This window comes from Bufo gargarizans, chromosome 3, assembly GCF_014858855.1.
Source record: "Bufo gargarizans isolate SCDJY-AF-19 chromosome 3, ASM1485885v1, whole genome shotgun sequence".
In the NCBI taxonomy this organism is placed as follows: domain Eukaryota; kingdom Metazoa; phylum Chordata; class Amphibia; order Anura; family Bufonidae; genus Bufo; species Bufo gargarizans.
This window is the reverse complement of record NC_058082.1, coordinates 567,086,995-567,107,963: the sequence shown is the minus strand read 5'-3', so window position 1 is coordinate 567,107,963 and position 20,969 is coordinate 567,086,995. Positions and strand designations below refer to the sequence as shown.

At 52.3% G+C, this 20,969-nt stretch overlaps 1 protein-coding gene across 1 annotated transcript in view; it reads left to right on the top strand.

Moving 5' to 3' along the window:
* The first annotated feature begins 6,392 nt into the window (after positions 1–6,392).
* Positions 6,393–20,969, top strand: part of LOC122930724 (zinc finger protein 7-like) — a 34,941-nt gene continuing 20,364 nt past the window's right edge. Inside the window, exons 1-5 of the mRNA XM_044284290.1 lie at positions 6,393–6,720; positions 10,000–10,133; positions 10,214–10,333; positions 13,046–13,223; positions 18,075–18,452. Of these exons, the coding sequence (XP_044140225.1) occupies positions 10,014–10,133; positions 10,214–10,333; positions 13,046–13,223; positions 18,075–18,452 (796 nt within the window). The 5' untranslated portion in view covers positions 6,393–6,720; positions 10,000–10,013. The remainder of the gene's footprint in view (positions 6,721–9,999; positions 10,134–10,213; positions 10,334–13,045; positions 13,224–18,074; positions 18,453–20,969) is intronic.

Sequence of the window (20,969 nt, the reverse complement as noted above, 5' to 3'; positions counted from 1 at the left end):
CCTCACGGAATACCTTGGGGTGTCTTCTTTCCAAAATGGGGTCACTTGTGGCGTAGTTATACTGCCCTGGCAATTTAGGGGCCCAAATGTGTGAGAAGTAACTTTGCAATCAAAATGTGTAAAAAATGGCCTGCAAAATCTGAAAGGTGCACTTTGGAATATGTGCCCCTTTGCCCACCTTGGCAGCAAAAAAGTGTGACACATCTGGTATCGCCGTACTCAGGAGAAGTTGGGGAATGTGTTTTGGGGTGTCATTTTACATATACCCATGCTGGGTGAGAGAAATATCTTGGCAAAAGACAACTTTTCCCATTTTTTTATACAAAGTTGGCATTTGACCAAGATATTTCTCTCACCCAGCATGGGTATATGTAAAATGACACCCCAAAACACATTGCCCCAACTTCTCCTGAGTACGGCGATACCAGATGTGTCACACTTTTTTGCTGCCAAGGTGGGCAAAGGGGCACATATTCCAAAGTGCACCTTTTGGATTTCACCGGTCATTTTTTACACATTTTGATTGCAAAGTTCTTCTCACACATTTGGGCCCCTAAATTGCCAGGGCAGTATAACTACGCCACAAGTGACCCCATTTTGGAAAGAAGACACCCCAAGGTATTCCGTGAGGGGCATGGCAAGTTTTTAGAATTTTTTATTTTTTGTCGCAAGTTAGTGGAATATGAGACTTTGTAAGAAAAAATAAAAAAAATAAAATCATCATCATTTTCCGCTAACTTGTGACAAAAAATAAAAAGTTCTATGAACTCACTATGCCCATCAGCGAATACCTTAGGGTGTCTACTTTCCGAAATGGGGTCATTTGTGGGGGTTTTCTACTGTTTGGGCATTGTAGAACCTCAGGAATCATGACAGGTGCTCAGAAAGTCAGAGCTGCTTCAAAAAGCGGAAATTCACATTTTTGTACCATAGTTTGCAAATGCTATAACTTTTACCCAAACCATTTTTTTTTTGCCCAAACATTTTTTTTTTATCAAAGACATGTAGAACAATAAATTTGGCGAAAAATGTATATATGGATGTCGTTTTTTTTGCAAAATTTTACAGCTGAAAGTGAAAAATGTCATTTTTTTGCAAAAAAATCGTTAAATTTCGATTAATAACAAAAAAAGTAAAAATGTCAGCTGGCAATGAAATACCACCAAATGAAAGCTCTATTAGTGAGAAGAAAAGGAGGTAAAATTCATTTGGGTGGTAAGTTGCATGACCGAGCAATAAACCGCTAAAGTTGTGGAGTGCCGATTTGTAAAAAAGGGCCTGGTCACTAGGGGGGTATAAACCTGTGGTCCTTAAGTGGTTAAACCACGTTGTTAAAAAAACAAACATTGGAATGTTAGGTGATTTATGCCCTTTATGGATTAAAACCTGACTCTGCGTCAACTCTGTAATTTCCCATGGGAGTTTTGCCATGGACCCCCTCCGGCATGCCACAGTCCAGGTCCCTTGAAACAACTTTTCCATCACTATTGTGGCCAGAAAGAGTCCCTGTGGGTTTTAAAATTCGCCTGCCCATTGAAGTCAATGGCGGTTCGCGAACATTTGCGAAAATTCGTGTTCGCTATTCGCGAACGGAAAATTTTATTTTCGCAACATCTCTACTCTTCAGCTCCACCCCCAGTCTCCAGTACATGGATCACTCCTCCTCCTCTCTTCAGCCCCCCGCCAGTCTCCAGTACATGGATCACTCCTCCTCCTCTCTTCAGCCCCCGCCAGTCTCCAGTACATGGATCATTCCTTCTTCTCTCTTCAGCCCCCCCCCCCAGTCTCCAGTACATGGATCACTCCTCCTCTATTCAGCTCCCCCCCCCCAGTACATGGATCAGTCCTCCTCTCTTTAGTCTCCAGTAGATGGATCACTCCTTCTCCTCTCTTCTGCTTACCTCCCCTCGCCCCCCCTGTCTTCAGTACATGGATCATTCCTCCTCTCTTCAACTCCCCCCTAGTCTCCAGTACATGGATCACTCCTCCTCCTCCTTTCTTCAGCTCCCCCCCAGTCTCCAGTACATGGATCACTCCTCCTCCTCTCTTCAGCCCCCCCCCCAGTCTCCAGTACATGGATCACTCCTCCTCCTCCTCTCTTCAGCCCCCCGCCAGTCTCCAGTACATAGATCACTCCTCCTCCTCTCTTCAGCTCACCCCTGCCCCAGTCTCCAGTACATGGATCACTCCTCCCCCTCTCTTTAGCCCCCCCCTAGTACATGGATTACTCCTCTCTTCATCCCTCCCAGTACATGGATCGCTCCCCCCGTCTTCAGTACATGGATCACTCCTCCTCTCTTCATCTCCCCCCGTCTTCAGTACATTGATCACTTCTCCTCCTCCTCTCTTCAGCCCCCCCCCAGTAGTCTCCAGTACATGGATCAGTCCTCCTCTCTTCAGCTTCCCCCCAGTCTCCAGTACATGGATCACTCCTCCTCCTCTTTTCAGCCTCCCCCCCAGTCTCTAGTACATGGATCACTCCTCCTCTCTTCAGATCCCCCCCAGTCTCCAGTACATGGATCACTCCTCCTCCTCTCTTCAGCTCCCCCCCCAGGTCTCCAGTACATGGATCACTCCTCCTCCTCTCTTCAGCTCCCCCCCCCAGGTCTCCAGTACATGGATCACTCCTCCTCCTCTCTTCAGCTCCCCCCCTCCCAGTCTCAAGTACATGGATTACTCCTCTCTTCAGCTCACCCCTGCCCCAGTCTCCAGTACATGGATCACTCCTCCCCCTCTCTTTAGCCCCCCCTAGTACATGGATTACTCCTCTCTTCATCCCTCCCAGTACATGGATCACTCCTCCTCCTCCTCTCTTCAGCCCCCCGCCAGTCTCCAGTACATAGATCACTCCTCCTCCTCTCTTCAGCCCCCCCCCAGTCTCCAGTACATGGATCACTCCTCCTCCTCCTCTCTTCAGCCCCCCGCCAGTCTCCAGTACATAGATCACTCCTCCTCCTCTCTTCAGCTCACCCCTGCCTCAGTCTCCAGTACATGGATCACTCCTCCCCCTCTCTTTAGCCCCCCCCCTAGTACATGGATTACTCCTCTCTTCATCCCTCCCAGTACATGGATCACTCCTCCTCCTCTCTTCACTCACCCCTGCCCCAGTCTCCAGTACATGGATCACTCCTCTCTTCACTCACCCCTGCCCCAGTCTCCAGTACATAGATCACTCCTCCCCCTCTCTTTAGCCCCCCCAGTACATGGATTACTCCTCTCTTCATCCCTCCCAGTACATGGATCACTCCTCCTCTCTTCAGCCCCCCGCCAGTCTCCAGTACATAGATCAGTCCTCCTCTCTTCAGCTTCCCCTCAGTCTCTAGTACATGGATCACTCCTCTCTTCAGCTCCCCTCCCCAGTACATGGATCACTCCTCCTCTCTTCAGCCCCCCGCCAGTCTCTAGTACATGGATCAGTCCTCCTCTCTTCAGCTTCCCCCCCCAGTCTCCAGTACATGGATCACTCCTTTCTTCAGCTCCCCCCCCCAAGTACCTGGATCACTCCTCCTCTCTTCAACCCCCGCCAGTCTCCAGTACATGGATCAGTCCTCCTCTCTTCAGCTTCCCCCCAGTCTCCAGTACATGGATCACTCCTCTCTTCAGCTCCCCCCCAGTACATGGATCAGTCCTCCTCTTTTTAGTCTCCCCCCAGTCTCCAGTACATGGATCACTCCTCCTCTCTTCAGCCCCCCGCCAGTCTCCAGTACATGGATCAGTCCTCCTCTCTTGAGTTTCCCCCCAGTCTCCAGTACATGGATCATTCCTCTCTTCAGATCCCCCCCCCCCCTAGTACATGGATCAGTCCTCCTCTCTTTAGTCTCCCCCCCAGTCTCCAGTACATGGATCACTCCTCCTCCTCTCTTCTGCCCCCCCCTACATGGATCACTCCTCCTCCTTTCTTCAGCTCCCCCCCAGGTCTCCAGTACATGGATCACTCCTCCTCCTCTCTTCAGCTCCCCCCCTCCCAGTCTCAAGTACATGGATTACTCCTCCTCTCTTCAGCTCACCCCTGCCCCAGTACAGGGATCACTCCTCCTCCTCTCTTTAGCCCCCCTAGTACATGGATTACTCCTCTCTTCATCCCCCCCAGTACATGGATCACTCCTCCTCCTCCTCTCTTCAGCCCCCCACCAGTCTCCAGTACATAGATCAGTCCTCCTCTCTTCAGCTTCCCCTCAGTCTCTAGTACATGGATCACTCCTCTCTTAAGCTTCCCTCCCCAGTACATGGATCACTCCTCCTCTCTTCAGCCCCCCCCCAGTCTCCAGTACATGGATCACTCCTCCTCCTCCTCTCTTCAGCTCCCCCCCCAGTACATGGATCACTCCTCCTCTCTTCAGCCCCCCCACCAGTCTCCAGTACATAGATCAGTCCTCCTCTCTTCAGCTTCCCCTTAGTCTCTAGTACATGGATCACTCCTCTCTTCAGCTTCCCTCCCCAGTACATGGATCACTCCTCCTCTCTTCAGCCTCCCCCCAGTCTCCAGTACATGGATCACTCCTCCTCCTCTCTTCAGCCTCCCCCCCAGTCTCCAGTACATGGATCACTCCTCCCCCTCTCTTTAGCCCCCCCCCCAGTACATGGATCACTCATCTCTTCATCCCCCCCCCCAGTACATGGATCACTCCTCCACCTCTCTTCAGCCCCCGCCATTTTCAAGTACATGGATTACTCCTCTCTTCAGCTCACCCCCCCCCCCAAGTCTCCAATACATGGATCACTCCTCCTCCTCTCTTCAGCCCCCCCCCCCACCAGTCTCCAGTACATAGATCAGTCCTCCTCTCTTCAGCTTCCCCTCAGTCTCTAGTACATTGATCACTCCTCTCTTCAGCTTCCCTCCCCAGTACATGGATCACTCCTCCTCTCTTCAGCGCCCCCCCCCCAGTCTCCAGTACATGGATCACTCCTCCTCCTCCTCTCTTCAGCTCCCCCCCCAGTACATGGATCACTCCTCCTCTCTTCAGCCCCCCCACCAGTCTCCAGTACATAGATCAGTCCTCCTCTCTTCAGCTTCCCCTCAGTCTCTAGTACATGGATCACTCCTCTCTTCAGCTTCCCTCCCCAGTACATGGATCACTCCTCCTCTCTTCAGCCTCCCCCCAGTCTCCAGTACATGGATCACTCCTCCTCTCTTCAGCCCCCCCCCAGTCTCCAGTACATGGATCACTCCTCCTCCTCCTCTCTTCAGCCCCCCACCAGTCTCCAGTACATAGATCAGTCCTCCTCTCTTCAGCTTCCCCTCAGTCTCTAGTACATTGATCACTCCTCTCTTCAGCTTCCCTCCCCAGTACATGGATCACTCCTCCTCTCTTCAGCGCCCCCCCCCCCCAGTCTCCAGTACATGGATCACTCCTCCTCCTCCTCTCTTCAGCTCCCCCCCCCAGTACATGGATCACTCCTCCTCTCTTCAGCCCCCCCACCAGTCTCCAGTACATAGATCAGTCCTCCTCTCTTCAGCTTCCCCTCAGTCTCTAGTACATGGATCACTCCTCTCTTCAGCTTCCCTCCCCAGTACATGGATCACTCCTCCTCTCTTCAGCCTCCCCCCAGTCTCCAGTACATGGATCACTCCTCCTCTCTTCAGCCCCCCCCCAGTCTCCAGTACATGGATCACTCCTCCTCCTCCTCTCTTCAGCCCCCCCACCAGTCTCCAGTACATAGATCAGTCCTCCTCTCTTCAGCTTCCCCTCAGTCTCTAGTACATGGATCACTCCTCTCTTCAGCTTCCCTCCCCAGTACATGGATCACTCCTCCTCTCTTCAGCCTCCCCCCAGTCTCCAGTACATGGATCACTCCTCCTCCTCTCTTCAGCCTCCCCCCCAGTCTCCAGTACATGGATCACTCCTCCCCCTCTCTTTAGCCCCCCCCCCCAGTACATGGATCACTCATCTCTTCATCCCCCCCCCCCCAGTACATGGATCACTCCTCCACCTCTCTTCAGCCCCCCGCCATTTTCAAGTACATGGATTACTCCTCTCTTCAGCTCACCCCCCCCCCAAGTCTCCAATACATGGATCACTCCTCCTCCTCTCTTCAGCCCCCCCCCCCCACCAGTCTCCAGTACATAGATCAGTCCTCCTCTCTTCAGCTTCCCCTCAGTCTCTAGTACATGGATCACTCCTCTCTTCAGCTTCCCTCCCCAGTACATGGATCACTCCTCCTCTCTTCAGCGCCCCCCCCCCCCAGTCTCCAGTACATGGATCACTCCTCCTCCTCCTCTCTTCAGCTCCCCCCCCAGTACATGGATCACTCCTCCTCTCTTCAGCCCCCCCACCAGTCTCCAGTACATAGATCAGTCCTCCTCTCTTCAGCTTCCCCTCAGTCTCTAGTACATGGATCACTCCTCTCTTCAGCTTCCCTCCCCAGTACATGGATCACTCCTCCTCTCTTCAGCCTCCCCCAGTCTCCAGTACATGGATCACTCCTCCTCCTCTCTTCAGCTTCCCTCCCCAGTACATGGATCACTCCTCTCTTCAGCTCCCCCGTCTTCAGTACATGGATCACTCCTCCGCGCCTCTCCCCCTAACAACCTGCTCTGTGGTATCTCCTGTAAACCAGGAGGCCCCGCCCCATTGATGACGAGACTCCGCCTCTTCCGGTGACATCACACATGACGGAGCTCCTCCATTCTCGTCAGTACCGGGATTGTTCTCCCGCGGACGTTTGTCACCGGAAGTAACGAATTCCCGAACGTCGGAGAGCCCGGATCCGGCGGGAGCTGTGAGTGGTGACGTCACGTCCGGTGCTGGTGACATTTCTGTCCTGGGTTTTGGTGACCAGAGATTATCAGGAGGAGGGGGGTCCTCATCAGGGGAGATTATCAGGGGGAGGGGGGTCCTCATCAGGGGGAGGGGGGTCCTCATCAGGGGGAGGGGGGTCCTCATCAGGGGGAGATTATCAGGAGGAGGGGGGTCCTCATCAGGGGGAGATTATCAGGAGGAGGGGGGTCCTCGTCAGGGGGAGATTATCAGGAGGAGGGGGGTCCTCGTCAGGGGGAGATTATCAGGAGGAGGGGGGTCCTCGTCAGGGGGAGATTATCAGGAGGAGGGGGGTCCTCGTCAGGGGGAGATTATCAGGAGGAGGGGGGTCCTCGTCAGGGGGAGATTATCAGGAGGAGGGGGGTCCTCGTCAGGGGAGATTATCAGAAGGAGGGGGGTCCTCGTCAGGGGAGATTATCAGAAGGAGGGGGGTCCTCGTCAGGGGAGATTATCAGAAGGAGGGGGGTCCTCGTCGGGTGAGATTATCTGGGGGAGGGGTCCTCGTCGGGTGAGATTATCTGGGGGAGGGGTCCTCGTCGGGTGAGATTATCTGGGGGAGGGGGGTCCTCATCAGGGGAGATTATCTGGGGGAGGGGGGTCCTCATCAGGGGAGATTATCTGGGGGAGGGGGGTCCTCATCAGGGGAGATTATCTGGGGGAGGGGTCCTCGTCGGGTGAGATTATCTGGGGGAGGGGGGTCCTCATCAGGGGAGATTATCAGGGGGAGGGGGGTCCTCATCGGGGGAGATTATCTGGGGGAGGGGTCCTCGTCGGGGGAGATTATCTGGGGGAGGGGTCCTCGTCGGGGGAGATTATCTGGGGGAGGGGTCCTCGTCGGGGGAGATTATCTGGGGGAGGGGTCCTCGTCGGGGGAGATTATCTGGGGGAGGGGTCCTCGTCGGGGGAGATTATCTGGGGGAGGGGTCCTCGTCGGGGGAGATTATCTGGGGGAGGGGTCCTCGTCGGGGGAGATTATCTGGGGGAGGGGTCCTCGTCGGGGGAGATTATCTGGGGGAGGGGTCCTCGTCGGGGGAGATTATCTGGGGGAGGGGTCCTCGTCGGGTGAGATTATCTGGGGGAGGGGTCCTCGTCGGGTGAGATTATCTGGGGGAGGGGTCCTCGTCGGGTGAGATTATCTGGGGGAGGGGTCCTCGTCGGGTGAGATTATCTGGGGGAGGGGTCCTCGTCGGGTGAGATTATCTGGGGGAGGGGTCCTCGTCGGGTGAGATTATCTGGGGGAGGGGTCCTCGTCGGGTGAGATTATCTGGGGGAGGGGTCCTCGTCGGGTGAGATTATCTGGGGGAGGGGTCCTCGTCGGGTGAGATTATCTGGGGGAGGGGTCCTCGTCGGGTGAGATTATCTGGGGGAGGGGTCCTCGTCGGGTGAGATTATCTGGGGGAGGGGTCCTCGTCGGGTGAGATTATCTGGGGGAGGGGTCCTCGTCGGGTGAGATTATCTGGGGGAGGGGTCCTCGTCGGGTGAGATTATCTGGGGGAGGGGTCCTCGTCGGGTGAGATTATCTGGGGGAGGGGTCCTCGTCGGGTGAGATTATCTGGGGGAGGGGTCCTCGTCGGGTGAGATTATCTGGGGGAGGGGTCCTCGTCGGGTGAGATTATCTGGGGGAGGGGTCCTCGTCGGGTGAGATTATCTGGGGGAGGGGTCCTCGTCGGGTGAGATTATCTGGGGGAGGGGTCCTCGTCGGGTGAGATTATCTGGGGGAGGGGTCCTCGTCGGGTGAGATTATCAGGAGGAGGGGGGTCCTCGTCGGGGGAGATTATCAGGAGGAGGGGGGTCTTCGTCGGGGGAGTTTATCAGGAGGAGAGGGGTCTTCGTCGGGGGAGTTTATATGGAGGAGGGGGTCCTCATCTGGGGAAGGGAATCCTCATCGGGGGGAGTTTGTATGGAGGAGGGGGGGTCCTCATCGGGGGGAGTTTGTATGGAGGAGGGGGGTCCTCATCGGGGGGAGTTTGTATGGGGGAGGGGGGTCCTCATCGGGGGAGATTATCAGGAGGAGGGGGGTCTTCGTCGGGGGAGTTTATCAGGAGGAGAGGGGTCTTCGTCGGGGGAGTTTATATGGAGGAGGGGGGTCCTCATCTGGGGAAGGGAATCCTCATCGGGGGGAGTTTGTATGGAGGAGGGGGGTCCTCATCGGGGGGAGTTTGTATGGGGGAGGGGGGTCCTCATCGGGGGAGATTATCAGGAGGAGGGGGGTCTTCGTCGGGGGAGTTTATCAGGAGGAGAGGGGTCTTCGTCGGGGGAGTTTATATGGAGGAGGGGGGTCCTCATCTGGGGAAGGGAATCCTCATCGGGGGGAGTTTGTATGGAGGAGGGGGGGTCCTCATCGGGGGGAGTTTGTATGGAGGAGGGGGGGTCCTCATCGGGGGGAGTTTGTATGGAGGAGGGGGGTCCTCATCGGGGGGAGTTTGTATGGGGGAGGGGGGTCCTCATCGGGGGGAGTTTGTTTGGAGGAGGGGGGTCCTCGTCGGGGGAGATTATCAGGAGGAGGGGGGTCTTCGTCGGGGGAGTTTATCAGGAGGAGAGGGGTCTTCGTCGGGGGAGTTTATATGGAGGAGGGGGGTCCTCATCTGGGGAGGGGAATCCTCATCGGGGGGAGTTTGTATGGAGGAGGGGGGGTCCTCATCGGGGGGAGTTTGTATGGAGGAGGGGGGGTCCTCATCGGGGGGAGTTTGTATGGAGGAGGGGGGGTCCTCATCGGGGGGAGTTTGTATGGAGGAGGGGGGTCCTCATCGGGGGGAGTTTGTATGGGGGAGGGGGGTCCTCATCGGGGGGAGTTTGTATGGAGGAGGGGGGTCCTCATCGGGGGGAGTTTGTATGGAATAGGGGGGTCCTCATTTGGGGGAGGGGGTCCTCATCGGGGGGAGTTTGTATGGAGGAGGGGGGTCCTCATCTGGGGGAGGGGGGTCCTCATTGGGGGGAGTTTGTATGGAGGAGGGGGGTCCTCATCGGGGGGAGTTTGTATGGAGGAGGGGGGTCCTCATCGGGGGGAGTTTGTATGGAGGAGGGGGGTCCTCATCGGGGGGAGTTTGTATGGAGGCGGGGGGTCCTCATCTGAGGGAGGGGGGTCCTCATCGGGGGGAGTTTGTATGGAGGAGGGGGGTCCTCATCGGGGGGAGTTTGTTTGGAGGAGGGGGGTCCTCATCGGGGGGAGTTTCTCTGGGGGAGGGGGGTCCTCATCGGGGGGAGTTCTTCCGGGGGTTCACTATGAAGCTCTCTCTTTCAGTGGTGAATCTCTCGATGGCCGCTCTTTCCCTCCACTCGGACCCATTTGCTGAGGTTGGCACCTCCACTGTAAAGCCGTTTTCTCAGAGGGTGGTCCGGCATGCCCTGGCCATCATGCATCTCCTCATCACTGAGGTAAGTGTCTCCAGCTGCTCCATGACTACTCTGCTATAACCCTCACCGCGGCTGATTGCCTCCTTGCTCCACATCTTCAGGGGGATCTGGCGGGGGACATGACGTTGCGTCTGTCACTAGATCAGCGGACTGAAGACCAGAAAATTGTCATTGATCAAATCATGAAGCTGGTTCTGGGAATTCTGCACCTGCTGAACGAGGTTAGTCTGATGAGGTCATCAGTATGTGGTCAGCACAGGGTTTCCTGAAGTGCCATATTGCTGTGCTGCCAGTATTGGGAGTCGTGCACATGGAGTCAGGGCATGTAATACATGGGATCCATGGTGCCACCCTTTGATATAGACCACGCAGGAAGCCTTCTGCGGGGCAAAGTCCACCCCGGTGACAGGCCCCATGAGGTGCTCCTGCAGCACGTTCCGTATACACTAGTGCTCCTCACTCACACTCCGTGGTTATTCATGGGGGATGCTATCAGCAGAGGTAGGCAACCTCTGGCCCTCCAGCTGTTGTAAAACTACAACTCCCAGCATGCATACTTGCTCTGCTCTTCTCAGAGCGCTCAAGGTAATGAATAGAGCATGCTGGGAATTGTAGTTTCACAACAACCGAAGGTTGCTAACCCCTGCGAAATCCTGGCTGCATTAAGACTCGTGCACACGGATACCCCGATAATAGAACTGTCCTATCCTATATAGATGTAACTGCTCTGGACCTTCTCATGGTCTGATGGTGGATGTGTCCTGATGTATAGATGTGTACTGCTCTGGACCTCCTCATGGTGGATGTGTCCTGATGTATAGATGTTTACTGCTCTGGACCTTCTTATGGTCTGATGGTGGATGTGTCCTGATGTATAGATGTTTACTGTTCTGGACCTTCTTATGGTCTGATGGTGGATGTGTCCTGATGTATAGATGTTTACTGCTCTGGTCCTTCTCATGGTCTGATGGTGGATGTGTCCTGATGTATAGATGTTTACTGCTCTGGACCTTCTCATGGTGGATGTGTCCTGATGTATAGATGTTTACTGCTCTTGACCTTCTCATGGCGGATGTGTCCTGATGTATAGATGTTTACTGCGCTGGTCCTTCTCATGGTTCGATGGTGGATGTGTCCTGATGTATAGATGTTTACTGCTCTGGACCTTCTCATGGCGGATGTGTCCTGATGTATAGATGTTTACTGCTCTTGACCTTCTCATGGCGGATGTGTCCTGATGTATAGATGTTTACTGCGCTGGTCCTTCTCATGGTTCGATGGTGGATGTGTCCTGATGTATAGATGTTTACTGCTCTGGACCTTCTCATGGCGGATGTGTCCTGATGTATAGATGTTTACTGCTCTTGACCTTCTCATGGCGGATGTGTCCTGATGTATAGATGTTTACTGCGCTGGTCCTTCTCATGGTTCGATGGTGGATGTGTCCTGATGTATAGATGTTTACTGCTCTGGACCTTCTCATGGCGGATGTGTCCTGATGTATAGATGTTTACTGCTCTTGACCTTCTCATGGCGGATGTGTCCTGATGTATAGATGTTTACTGCGCTGGTCCTTCTCATGGTTCGATGGTGGATGTGTCCTGATGTATAGATGTTTACTGCTCTGGACCTTCTCATGGTGGATGTGTCCTGATGTATAGATGTTTACTGCTCTTGACCTTCTCATGGCGGATGTGTCCTGATGTATAGATGTTTACTGCGCTGGTCCTTCTCATGGTTCGATGGTGGATGTGTCCTGATGTATAGATGTTTACTGCTCTGGACCTTCTCATGGCGGATGTGTCCTGATGTATAGATGTTTACTGCTCTTGACCTTCTCATGGCGGATGTGTCCTGATGTATAGATGTTTACTGCGCTGGTCCTTCTCATGGTTCGATGGTGGATGTGTCCTGATGTATAGATGTTTACTGCTCTGGACCTTCTCATGGCGGATGTGTCCTGATGTATAGATGTTTACTGCTCTTGACCTTCTCATGGCGGATGTGTCCTGATGTATAGATGTTTACTGCGCTGGTCCTTCTCATGGTTCGATGGTGGATGTGTCCTGATGTATAGATGTTTACTGCGCTGGTCCTTCTCATGGTTCGATGGTGGATGTGTCCTGATGTATAGATGTTTACTGCGCTGGTCCTTCTCATGGTTCGATGGTGGATGTGTCCTGATGTATAGATGTTTACTGCTCTGGTCCTTCTCATGGTCCGATGGTGGATGTGTCCTGATGTATAGATGTTTACTGCTCTGGTCCTTCTCATGGTCCGATGGTCCATGTGGGTCCTTTTGGCAGTGGTGTTTTCTGCCTCTGAACACTTACCTGTCGTGTTGTCCACTGCTGGCTGCTTTCTTCCCCTTTGTTGCTAGGCCTGTTGGAGACTCCGGTTTCTCCGTGTCTTGGAGGAATAGGTTGTCTTCACCTTCTGCCGCCATATTGCAGGGACCGTTAGGGTTAGTAGGGCCCTGGTTCGAAAGGGCGACTCATATAGTCGGGATGTCAGGGATAGGATTTAGGGATGCTTTGTTGGTTTCCAGCTCCCTTTTCTTTGTTTTCAGGCTTAGCTGCTACCTTATTGTCTCTCCTTTGTACGGTGGGGGGTTTCCTCCACTCCCCACCGAGATGCTCTGCTGTACAATAGGTAGTACTGGAGCCATCATACATGAGAGATGCTGTTTGTGAACACAGCACCAGAATGTCAGTGGCAGGAACAGCCCGTGCCCCCTGTTTACATGTGAGTCCGTGATGCATGTGAGTCCATGGGACAGCCTTGGCCTCAGTGGACATGTGTTTTTGACATGGATGTTCTGGGGGCTAACAGTGGTATTGAGCTTGTTCCACAACACTTTAATAACAGGCCGGTTTTGTGCATTCTGCTTGTTGATGGTTTCCAGGCTCTGTAATGTGTTTCCCATGTTTCAGGGCCCCGTGTCTCATGAACAAGCTGTGAACTTGTCAGATGAAGACTGGACGCATCTCGAGAGAGAGCAGCGGGAGCTGTACGGCAACCTCCTGACCGAGAATGAGCAGACCCTGCAGGGCATGGGTAATGACTGCGACTCATCACCAGGCATGAATAGAGCCCATCCCCCGGTTTGCGGTAACTGTCCTCTACCTTTCCCACACATTAGTCAGCAGGTGGCGCTATCATGATGGTGATCAGGTAGTAAAGATCTCTGCAGGTTAGAAGACAAAAGCTGATTGGCTGAGACAGCGGCACGGCAATAACTCCCACTTGTATCTATGTGTGCGGGGCCCGGCCCTACTGGGTACTCGCCGGCCCGGCCCTACTGGGTACTCGCCGGCCCCAGGCCTACTGGGTACTCGCCGGCCCCAGGCCTACTGGGTACTCGCCGGCCCCAGGCCTACTGGGTACTCGCCGGCCCCAGGCCTACTGGGTACTCGCCGGCCCGGGCCTACTCGCAGCTAGACGTAGTCAGAAATCATAGGCAAAGTTGTATTAATTGTGCCTAACTTGCCAAGGGGGTGTGGCCTCATGTGCAATATCGCCTCAGAATTCTGGCATATAATGTAGGCCATCAATTATAGATTTTTTTTTTTTTTAACTAGAATTTTTTCCATAAAAGGTAGGAACTAGGGATCGACCGATTATCGGATTTACCGATATTATCGGCCGATATTCAGGATTTTGAACGTTATCGGTATCGGCATTTATTTTGCCGATATTCCGATAACGTCCTGGGAACACAGATCGCGCTGCTGACAGCGCTCTCCGTGTTCCCTCAGCAGCAGCACAGGGGAGAAGGAGCAGTGTCTCCTCCCCCTGTGCTGTTGCTGCCGCTCCAGCCAATGGGAGGACAGGGGACAAGAGGAGGGGAGGAGCTATGGCCACTGCGCCACCAATGAAGCTTAACCTCACATTAATTCATATACAGGAGGCGGGAGCTGGCTGCGCAGTATCACATAGCCGGCTCCCGGCCTCTATGAGCTGTAGCTGCGATCTGCGGTAGTTAACTCCTCAGGTGCCGCGGATCGCAGCTATTGCTCATAGAGGTCGGGAGCCGGCTATGTGATCCTGCAGCCAGCTCCCGCCTCCTGTATATGAATAAATTTGAGATTAAGCTTCATTGGTGGCGCAGTGCGCCCCCCCCCAAGCCCCCCAGTATCAGACATTGGTGGCGCAGTGCGCCCCCCCTCCCCCCCCCCAATATTAGGCATTGGTGGCGGAGTGCGCCTCCCCCCCAAGCCCCCCCAGTATTAAGCATTGGTGGCGCAGTGCGCCCCCCCCCCCAGTATTAAGCAGTGGTGCGCCCCCCCCTCCCCCCCCCACCCCAGTCGCAGTGCGTCCCCCCACAGGATTCCCTCTCCCCTGCTCCTCCGATCGGAGCCCCAGCAGTTGCTGGGGCTCCGATCGGTTACCATGGCAGCCAGGACGCTATTGAAGCCCTGGCTGTCATGGTAAGCTCCATGCTGCTGTGTGCACAAAGCACACAGCAGCAGGGACAGTGTGAGCTCCTATTCACCCTGATAGATCTCTATCAGGGTGAATAGGACAAGGGTTCTAGTCCCTAAGGGGGCTAAAAGTTAGTTTAAAAAAAAAAAGTAATAAAAACACCAAAATATTAAATATAAATGAAAAAGAAAGATTTACAAAAAAAATAAATACACATTAACAAACATTAATTTTCAGCAGATTTGTGGGAATTTAATATTTTTTTTCAAAAATGAAAATTCCCAGAATATCGGTATAAATTATCGGCTATCGGCCTGAAAGTTCACAAATTATCGGTATCGGCCCTAAAAAATCAATATCGGTCGATCCCTAGTAGGAACTAGTGTTAGGGACCACTCATGAAGGCGACCTTGACGTGGTGAGTGGCTTATTACGCTTTGGCCAAAATGTACACCAATGCCTTATTCAACATCCAGCATAGAGGCAGGGCAGAGCGCTGGGTGCAGAGTGCGATTGCATTTGTGTTTTTACATTATTATTTTTTATTTGGGCTGACACCATTTTGAGGCACATAATTTTTACTTTTTTGGGGCTGGTAATGTTAAAAAACATCCCGTAAGGTATATTTGCCCTTTAAATTTGCAGCGTTTCTGGCGTGGCATAGCTAGCGTGGTACTGCTGCGGGTCAGTCCAATTAATGTTGTCTGCGGGAGGTTTCACTGGGACCATTGTGCGCTACACGGAGTTGAGGAACAGAGAAGAAAACCATTTTCGTGTCTTTTCTGTATAAGTTGTCCGGCTTTACAAGTAATATGAAAAATAATGGCTTTTAATATTTTTAAAACTTTTAAAGGCGTTTTCAGCCCTTTTTTTTTTTCACTGATGACCTATCCTCTGGGCACCAGGGACCCCCGCCGACCGCGGCTCTCCGGACAGCGCTGTGCGTTGCCTAGGCCATGTGACCGATGAATGTGATGTCACTGGCCTAGGGTGTCCTGGGCTACAGAGGATCCGTCATCACTATATATACTACATAAACAGCAGCCAGATGATGGGCCGGGTGGAGTTCACACAGTTGGGGCCATATATGTTTGGACACTGACACAAATTGTGTTTTTATTACCTGTTTACTAAAACATATTCACGTTATAGTTTATATAATGGACATAAAGTCCAGACCTTTAGCTTTCATGTCAGGGCATCCACATTCACATTGGATGAAGGGTTTAGGAGCTTCAGCTCCGTTACATGTGATGCCCTGTTTTTAAAGGGACCAAAAGTAATTGGGTAATTGACTCGGGGGCCGTCTCATGGGTGGCTGTGGGCAGTTCCTTCAGTATTTCCTTCTCAATTAAGCACATAAAAGGCCTGGAGTTGATTTGAGGTGCGGTGCTTGCATTTTGAAGATTTTGCTGAGCAGTAAACATGCGGTCAGAGGAGCTCTCCGTGCAGGTGACACAAGCCGTCCTTCATCTGCGAAAACAGAAGAAACCCGTCCGAGAAGTTGCTGCACTATCAGGAGCGGCAAAATCTACAGTTTGCTACATCCTGAGAAAGAAAGAAAGCGCTGGTGACCTCAACCATGCAAGAAGACCTGGACGCCCACGAAGACACCAGTGGTGGATGATGTCAGAATAATTACCATGGTGAAGAGAAGCCCCTTCACAACAGCCGACCAAGTGACCCCACTCTCCAGGATACAGGCGTATCAATATCCAAATCTACCATAGAGAGAAGACTGCATGAACGTAATACAGAGGGGTCACTGCGCGGTGCAGCCACTCATCAGCCTCAAGGATAAGAAGGCTGGATCGGACTGTGCTCAAAAACATCTTCAAAAACCAGCACACTTCTGAAAGAACATTCTGTGGACGGATGAAACCAAGATCAACCTCTACCAGAATGATGGAAATAAAAAAGTATGGCGAAGGCTCGGTACAGCTCATGATCCAAAGCATACCGCATCATCTGTAGAACCACGGTGGAGGCAGGGTGATGCTCGGGCATGCATGGCTGCTGGTGGCCCCGGGGCCCTAGTGTTTATTGACCATGTGACACAGGACAGAAGCAGCCGGATGAATTCTGGGGTCTTCAGAGACAGACTGTGCGCTCAGATCCAACCAAACTGATTGGTCGGCGTTCATAATACAGACGGACAATGACCCGAAACATAAAGCCGAAGCAACCCCGGAGTTTATTGAAGAAGTGGAATATTCTAGAACGGCCGAGTCACCGGATCTGAACCCAATAGAGCATTTCACTGGTCACAGACTAAACTTCAGACAGAAAGGCCTGAAAACCGCGGCAGTAAAGGCCGAGCATTAAAGAGGAGGAAAGAGCGTCCGGTGATGTCCGTGAGGTCAAGACTTCAGGCAGTCACTGCCAACAAAGGGTTACAACCAAGTATTAGAAATTATTATTTTATTTACAATTATTGTATTTGTCCAATAACTTTTGAGCCCCTGAAATGAAGGGATTGAGTTTAAAAAACGCTTTAGTTCCTCACATTTTTTTGCAATCATTTTGTTCAACCGACTGAACTAAAGCTGAAAGTCTGAACTTCACCGGCGTTTGACTCCATTGTGGTGACGAACAGAGATTAGGAAAACGTCTCTGTCCGAATATATATGGACCTAACTGTAGATCTAAAATAAACAAATAAATATTCCATAATGTAATAAAATTATAAAAAGATCTAAAAAATACAAATGCATCAATGATGATGTCACTGTTGGTACCAGCATGGCTCCCATCAAAGTAAGACTCCCACAAAATGTTTCTTCTCTGAGCTGCTAGAAAGGTCCATGATGTCATCTGTGGAGGATGGAATCTTCTTACCACTGACTGTATTTGTACGTTATAACCTCCCTTCTGATCCTCAGCTGTGATCGCCTCATGTGTGGACAGGACGCCAGTGTTGGCCTCCTAGGGATAAGTAGAGATGTAAGTGACTTTCTGTCTGGTGTCAGTTGGAGGTCGGTCACATGACACAGCTGAGGATCAGAAGGGAGGAGATAACTCACAAGTACAGTCACTGGGGAGAGGAGTATCCTCACTATAGTTCACATCGTGCACCTTTCTAACAGCTCAGAGAATAGAATATCGTGTGGGAGTGCTTCTTTACTAGCGGGCAGTGCGTGCGAGGGCCCCGCGTTGGCAGCTGATTGGACCAGGACCCTGCATTGTATTGTTATATTACATTGATCTGTTGGTTTATAGATTTAATTCACGGCTGGTCTCAATGTGTTTTTACCACCTTTACAAAATAAAGCTTTATGAACACTCGCTCTTTACCCTAATTACATGGGGGTCGGATGGGAGCAGAGCCTAGAGCGTGACTGAGGCATCTAGGGGGTGATGGTGCTGTGGTCCGGGGCAGTGTAACAGCGCAGCCACCCGCAGTATAAGGTCCAGCCTGAGGCCCAGTGATCAGGTCTAGGGTGAGGCTCGGGGTGCATGCAGCTCCCTCCCGGAGTGATGTGCTCCCGCTGTGCAGGTTGGTCCAGATGTTATAATGTGGGATCTTTTTTTGGGCAGGGTCCTTCAATGTCAAAATGGAGACTGCGCTGGGAATGGGGCAGAAGGAAACTCCTCCAACCAGTGTGTCTGCCAGCGGCCAAGATGGAAAGTCCGATGCCTGCAGCGATGCCCCGGCCGATCCCGCCAGAAGTCCATTGCCTGATTCCTACCACCCCAACACCTTCTTAAGTCCTGGGAGCGATTGCAGCCGTTCCTTCCATGAAACATCTGGCCGTACAAGCGCGCATGGAGTGCCTTCTTCAGCTTCCCTCGGTGCCTTCCAGAGAACATGCCCCAACCCCTGCAAGGATCCCTATGTGACTGTATTTCCAGAGGCCTCAGGTGCCAACAGCTACAGTGAGGCCTATGCCAGTAGCTCCACTGACGACTTTACAGGTGGGTAGATGGCTTTCAGGCAGTATCTCTAGAGCTGGCAGTGCAGCCTGGCGGGTGGGGATAGCCCTCATCTTGGGGTCCATTGGGCAGATACATGTGTAGTTAAAGGGGTTGTCTGACTGACTCCATGTCAGATCCGAGGGGGTCTGACTCCTGCCCCCCCCCCCCCCCATGAGCTGTTTGACGAGGCTACTTACGTCACATGTTCACTGGTCACGTGACGTAGGCGGAGCACAGTCTCTGTTGCAGTGACTGGACCTCAGCTGCCATCTGATGATGCTCACCTGCCACGGGTCCGACATCCTGAATATGGCCCAGCGATTTCAGAATCTCCGGAAACCCATTTAGTAACCTGGATGGCTTTTTCTATGAGCATTTTAGGGAACGCTGCTCTTTATTATTAGGAAAGTTTGTAGGAGTCCGGGGCCCCTGTATCTGCCTTCATGCTGCTGTCCTCGTAGGGCTCCTATGAGGGGCCGGTGTGGAGCTTCTAGTTTCTGCTCCGCTCCCCCGACACGTAAATACTTGTATTCCCCATAACAATTAGTGCTCGAGCACCTTTCTTCCTCTGTTAACACTCCCGGAAAAATCTGACTAAATTGATAACGGAGTGTTCCATCCGCCTTGCCAATGAGTTGTGTCCTGCGCGGTCCCTCCCGGTGTGTAGTCCGCAATGGCGACATAATAGTGTGCCAGGAACCACCACACTGACGGGAACTGAATTCCTCCATTTCCAGGGAGAATAGCGCAGGGACCCTGAAAAACGTGACTGCCCTAGATATACCCTGAGCCCAAAACCTCGCCCTGTAAACCCAGGGCCGGTGCACAGAAATGATGGCCGCATCCGATATTTGTCTTATTCTGAGCCACCACAGCTCTCTCCACCTGCACACAGAGTGCATTCCACGGCAGGCGGTGGCTGGATGGGAGTTAGGCAGTCAGCAGCTCCTCTTTAATTTTCTAAAAAAGGTAAATGAAAAGTTCTGCTTGCTGTCAGTGAATGAACAGAGCCTATTGGTTACGGATGAAGTGCTTTTGGGTCTGGCTTCTCGGCGACACTTCCTTTAATCGCAGTGGTGTCGGCCGTGGAATGTAGTGTCGCAGCATGTCGTATAGCGGCACCATTGAAATCCATGACATGAAATGTTGCGCCAACAGTGTTGCCGTAGCCTTCAGGGGGGTCCTCACAGTGAAGAACCTGAACACCTTAGGCTGGTTTTACACGGTGGTTGCGGGAACATGCGCGAGTGCAAAACATTGTAATGCGTTTTGCACGCGCGTGAGAAAAATCGCCATGTTTGGTACCCAGACCCGAACCCAGACTTCTTCACAGAAGTTCAGGCTTGAGATCGGTGTTCTGTAGATTGTATTATTTTCCCTTATAACATGGTTATAAAGGAAATAATAGCATTGTGAATACAGAATGCATAGTACAATAGCGCTGGAGGGGTTAAAAAATAATAATTTAACTCGCCTTAATCCACTTGATCGCGCAGCCCGGCTTCTCTTCTGACGTCTGCTTTGCTGTGCACAGGAATAGGACCTTTTGATGATGTCACTGTGCTCATCACATGGTCCATCACCATGGTGATGAACCATGTGATTGGATCATGTGATGTGACGTCACCACAGGTCCTTTAGCCGGCAGCTCAGCATTACAGAAGACAGAGATCGGCAACTACGCGATCAAGTGGACTCGGTGAGTAATTATTATTTTTTTAACCCCTCCAGCGCTATTGTACTAAGCATTCTGTATTCAGAATGCTATTATTTTCCCTTATAACCATGTTATAAGGGAAAATAATACAGATTGGGTCCCCAGCCCGATCATCTTCTTGCAACCATGCGTGAAAATCACACAGCATCCGCACTTGATTGCGATTTTCACGCGGCCCCATTCACTTCTATGGGGCCTGCATTGCGTGAAAAACGCAGAATATAGAGCTTGCTGCGATTTTCTCGTAACGCCCAAGTGATGCGTGAAAATCACTGCTCGTGCACAGCCCCATAGAAATGAATGGGTCCGGATTCAGTGCGTGTGCAATGTGTTCACCTCATGCATTGCACCCGCGTGGAAAACTGGCCCGTGTGAAAGGGGCCTTAGGGTCTGCTGCCTCACCTTCATCGTCTTATGACAAGGGTCTTAACCCTTCATTTACCATTGAAGCATTCACTTGCTTTGCGTTGTAGTTTTCAGGGTGCATAAATGCTGAGTTGCTGTGGTCGCTAGCAGCAGATTAACCCCTTAGATGCCAGCATCGGTATCAGCCGTGACGAGCGATGTAATCGGATGTTCGTAGATGACTCTTGTACAAAGATTGGGTCAAAGTAGCGCATGCTGCAAGTTCTTCCATCATTGCAGGATATTGGACCGTTGGCTATAATGAGCGTTCAGTACATGTCTGAGTAGGAAGCGATCGGCAGTACTGCCCACTTACTGTGCCAGCTAGACTTACCCACTTACACTGCAGGAACAATGCCCGCTCAGTTTGGTCGCACCATGCCACCAGCTAGTTA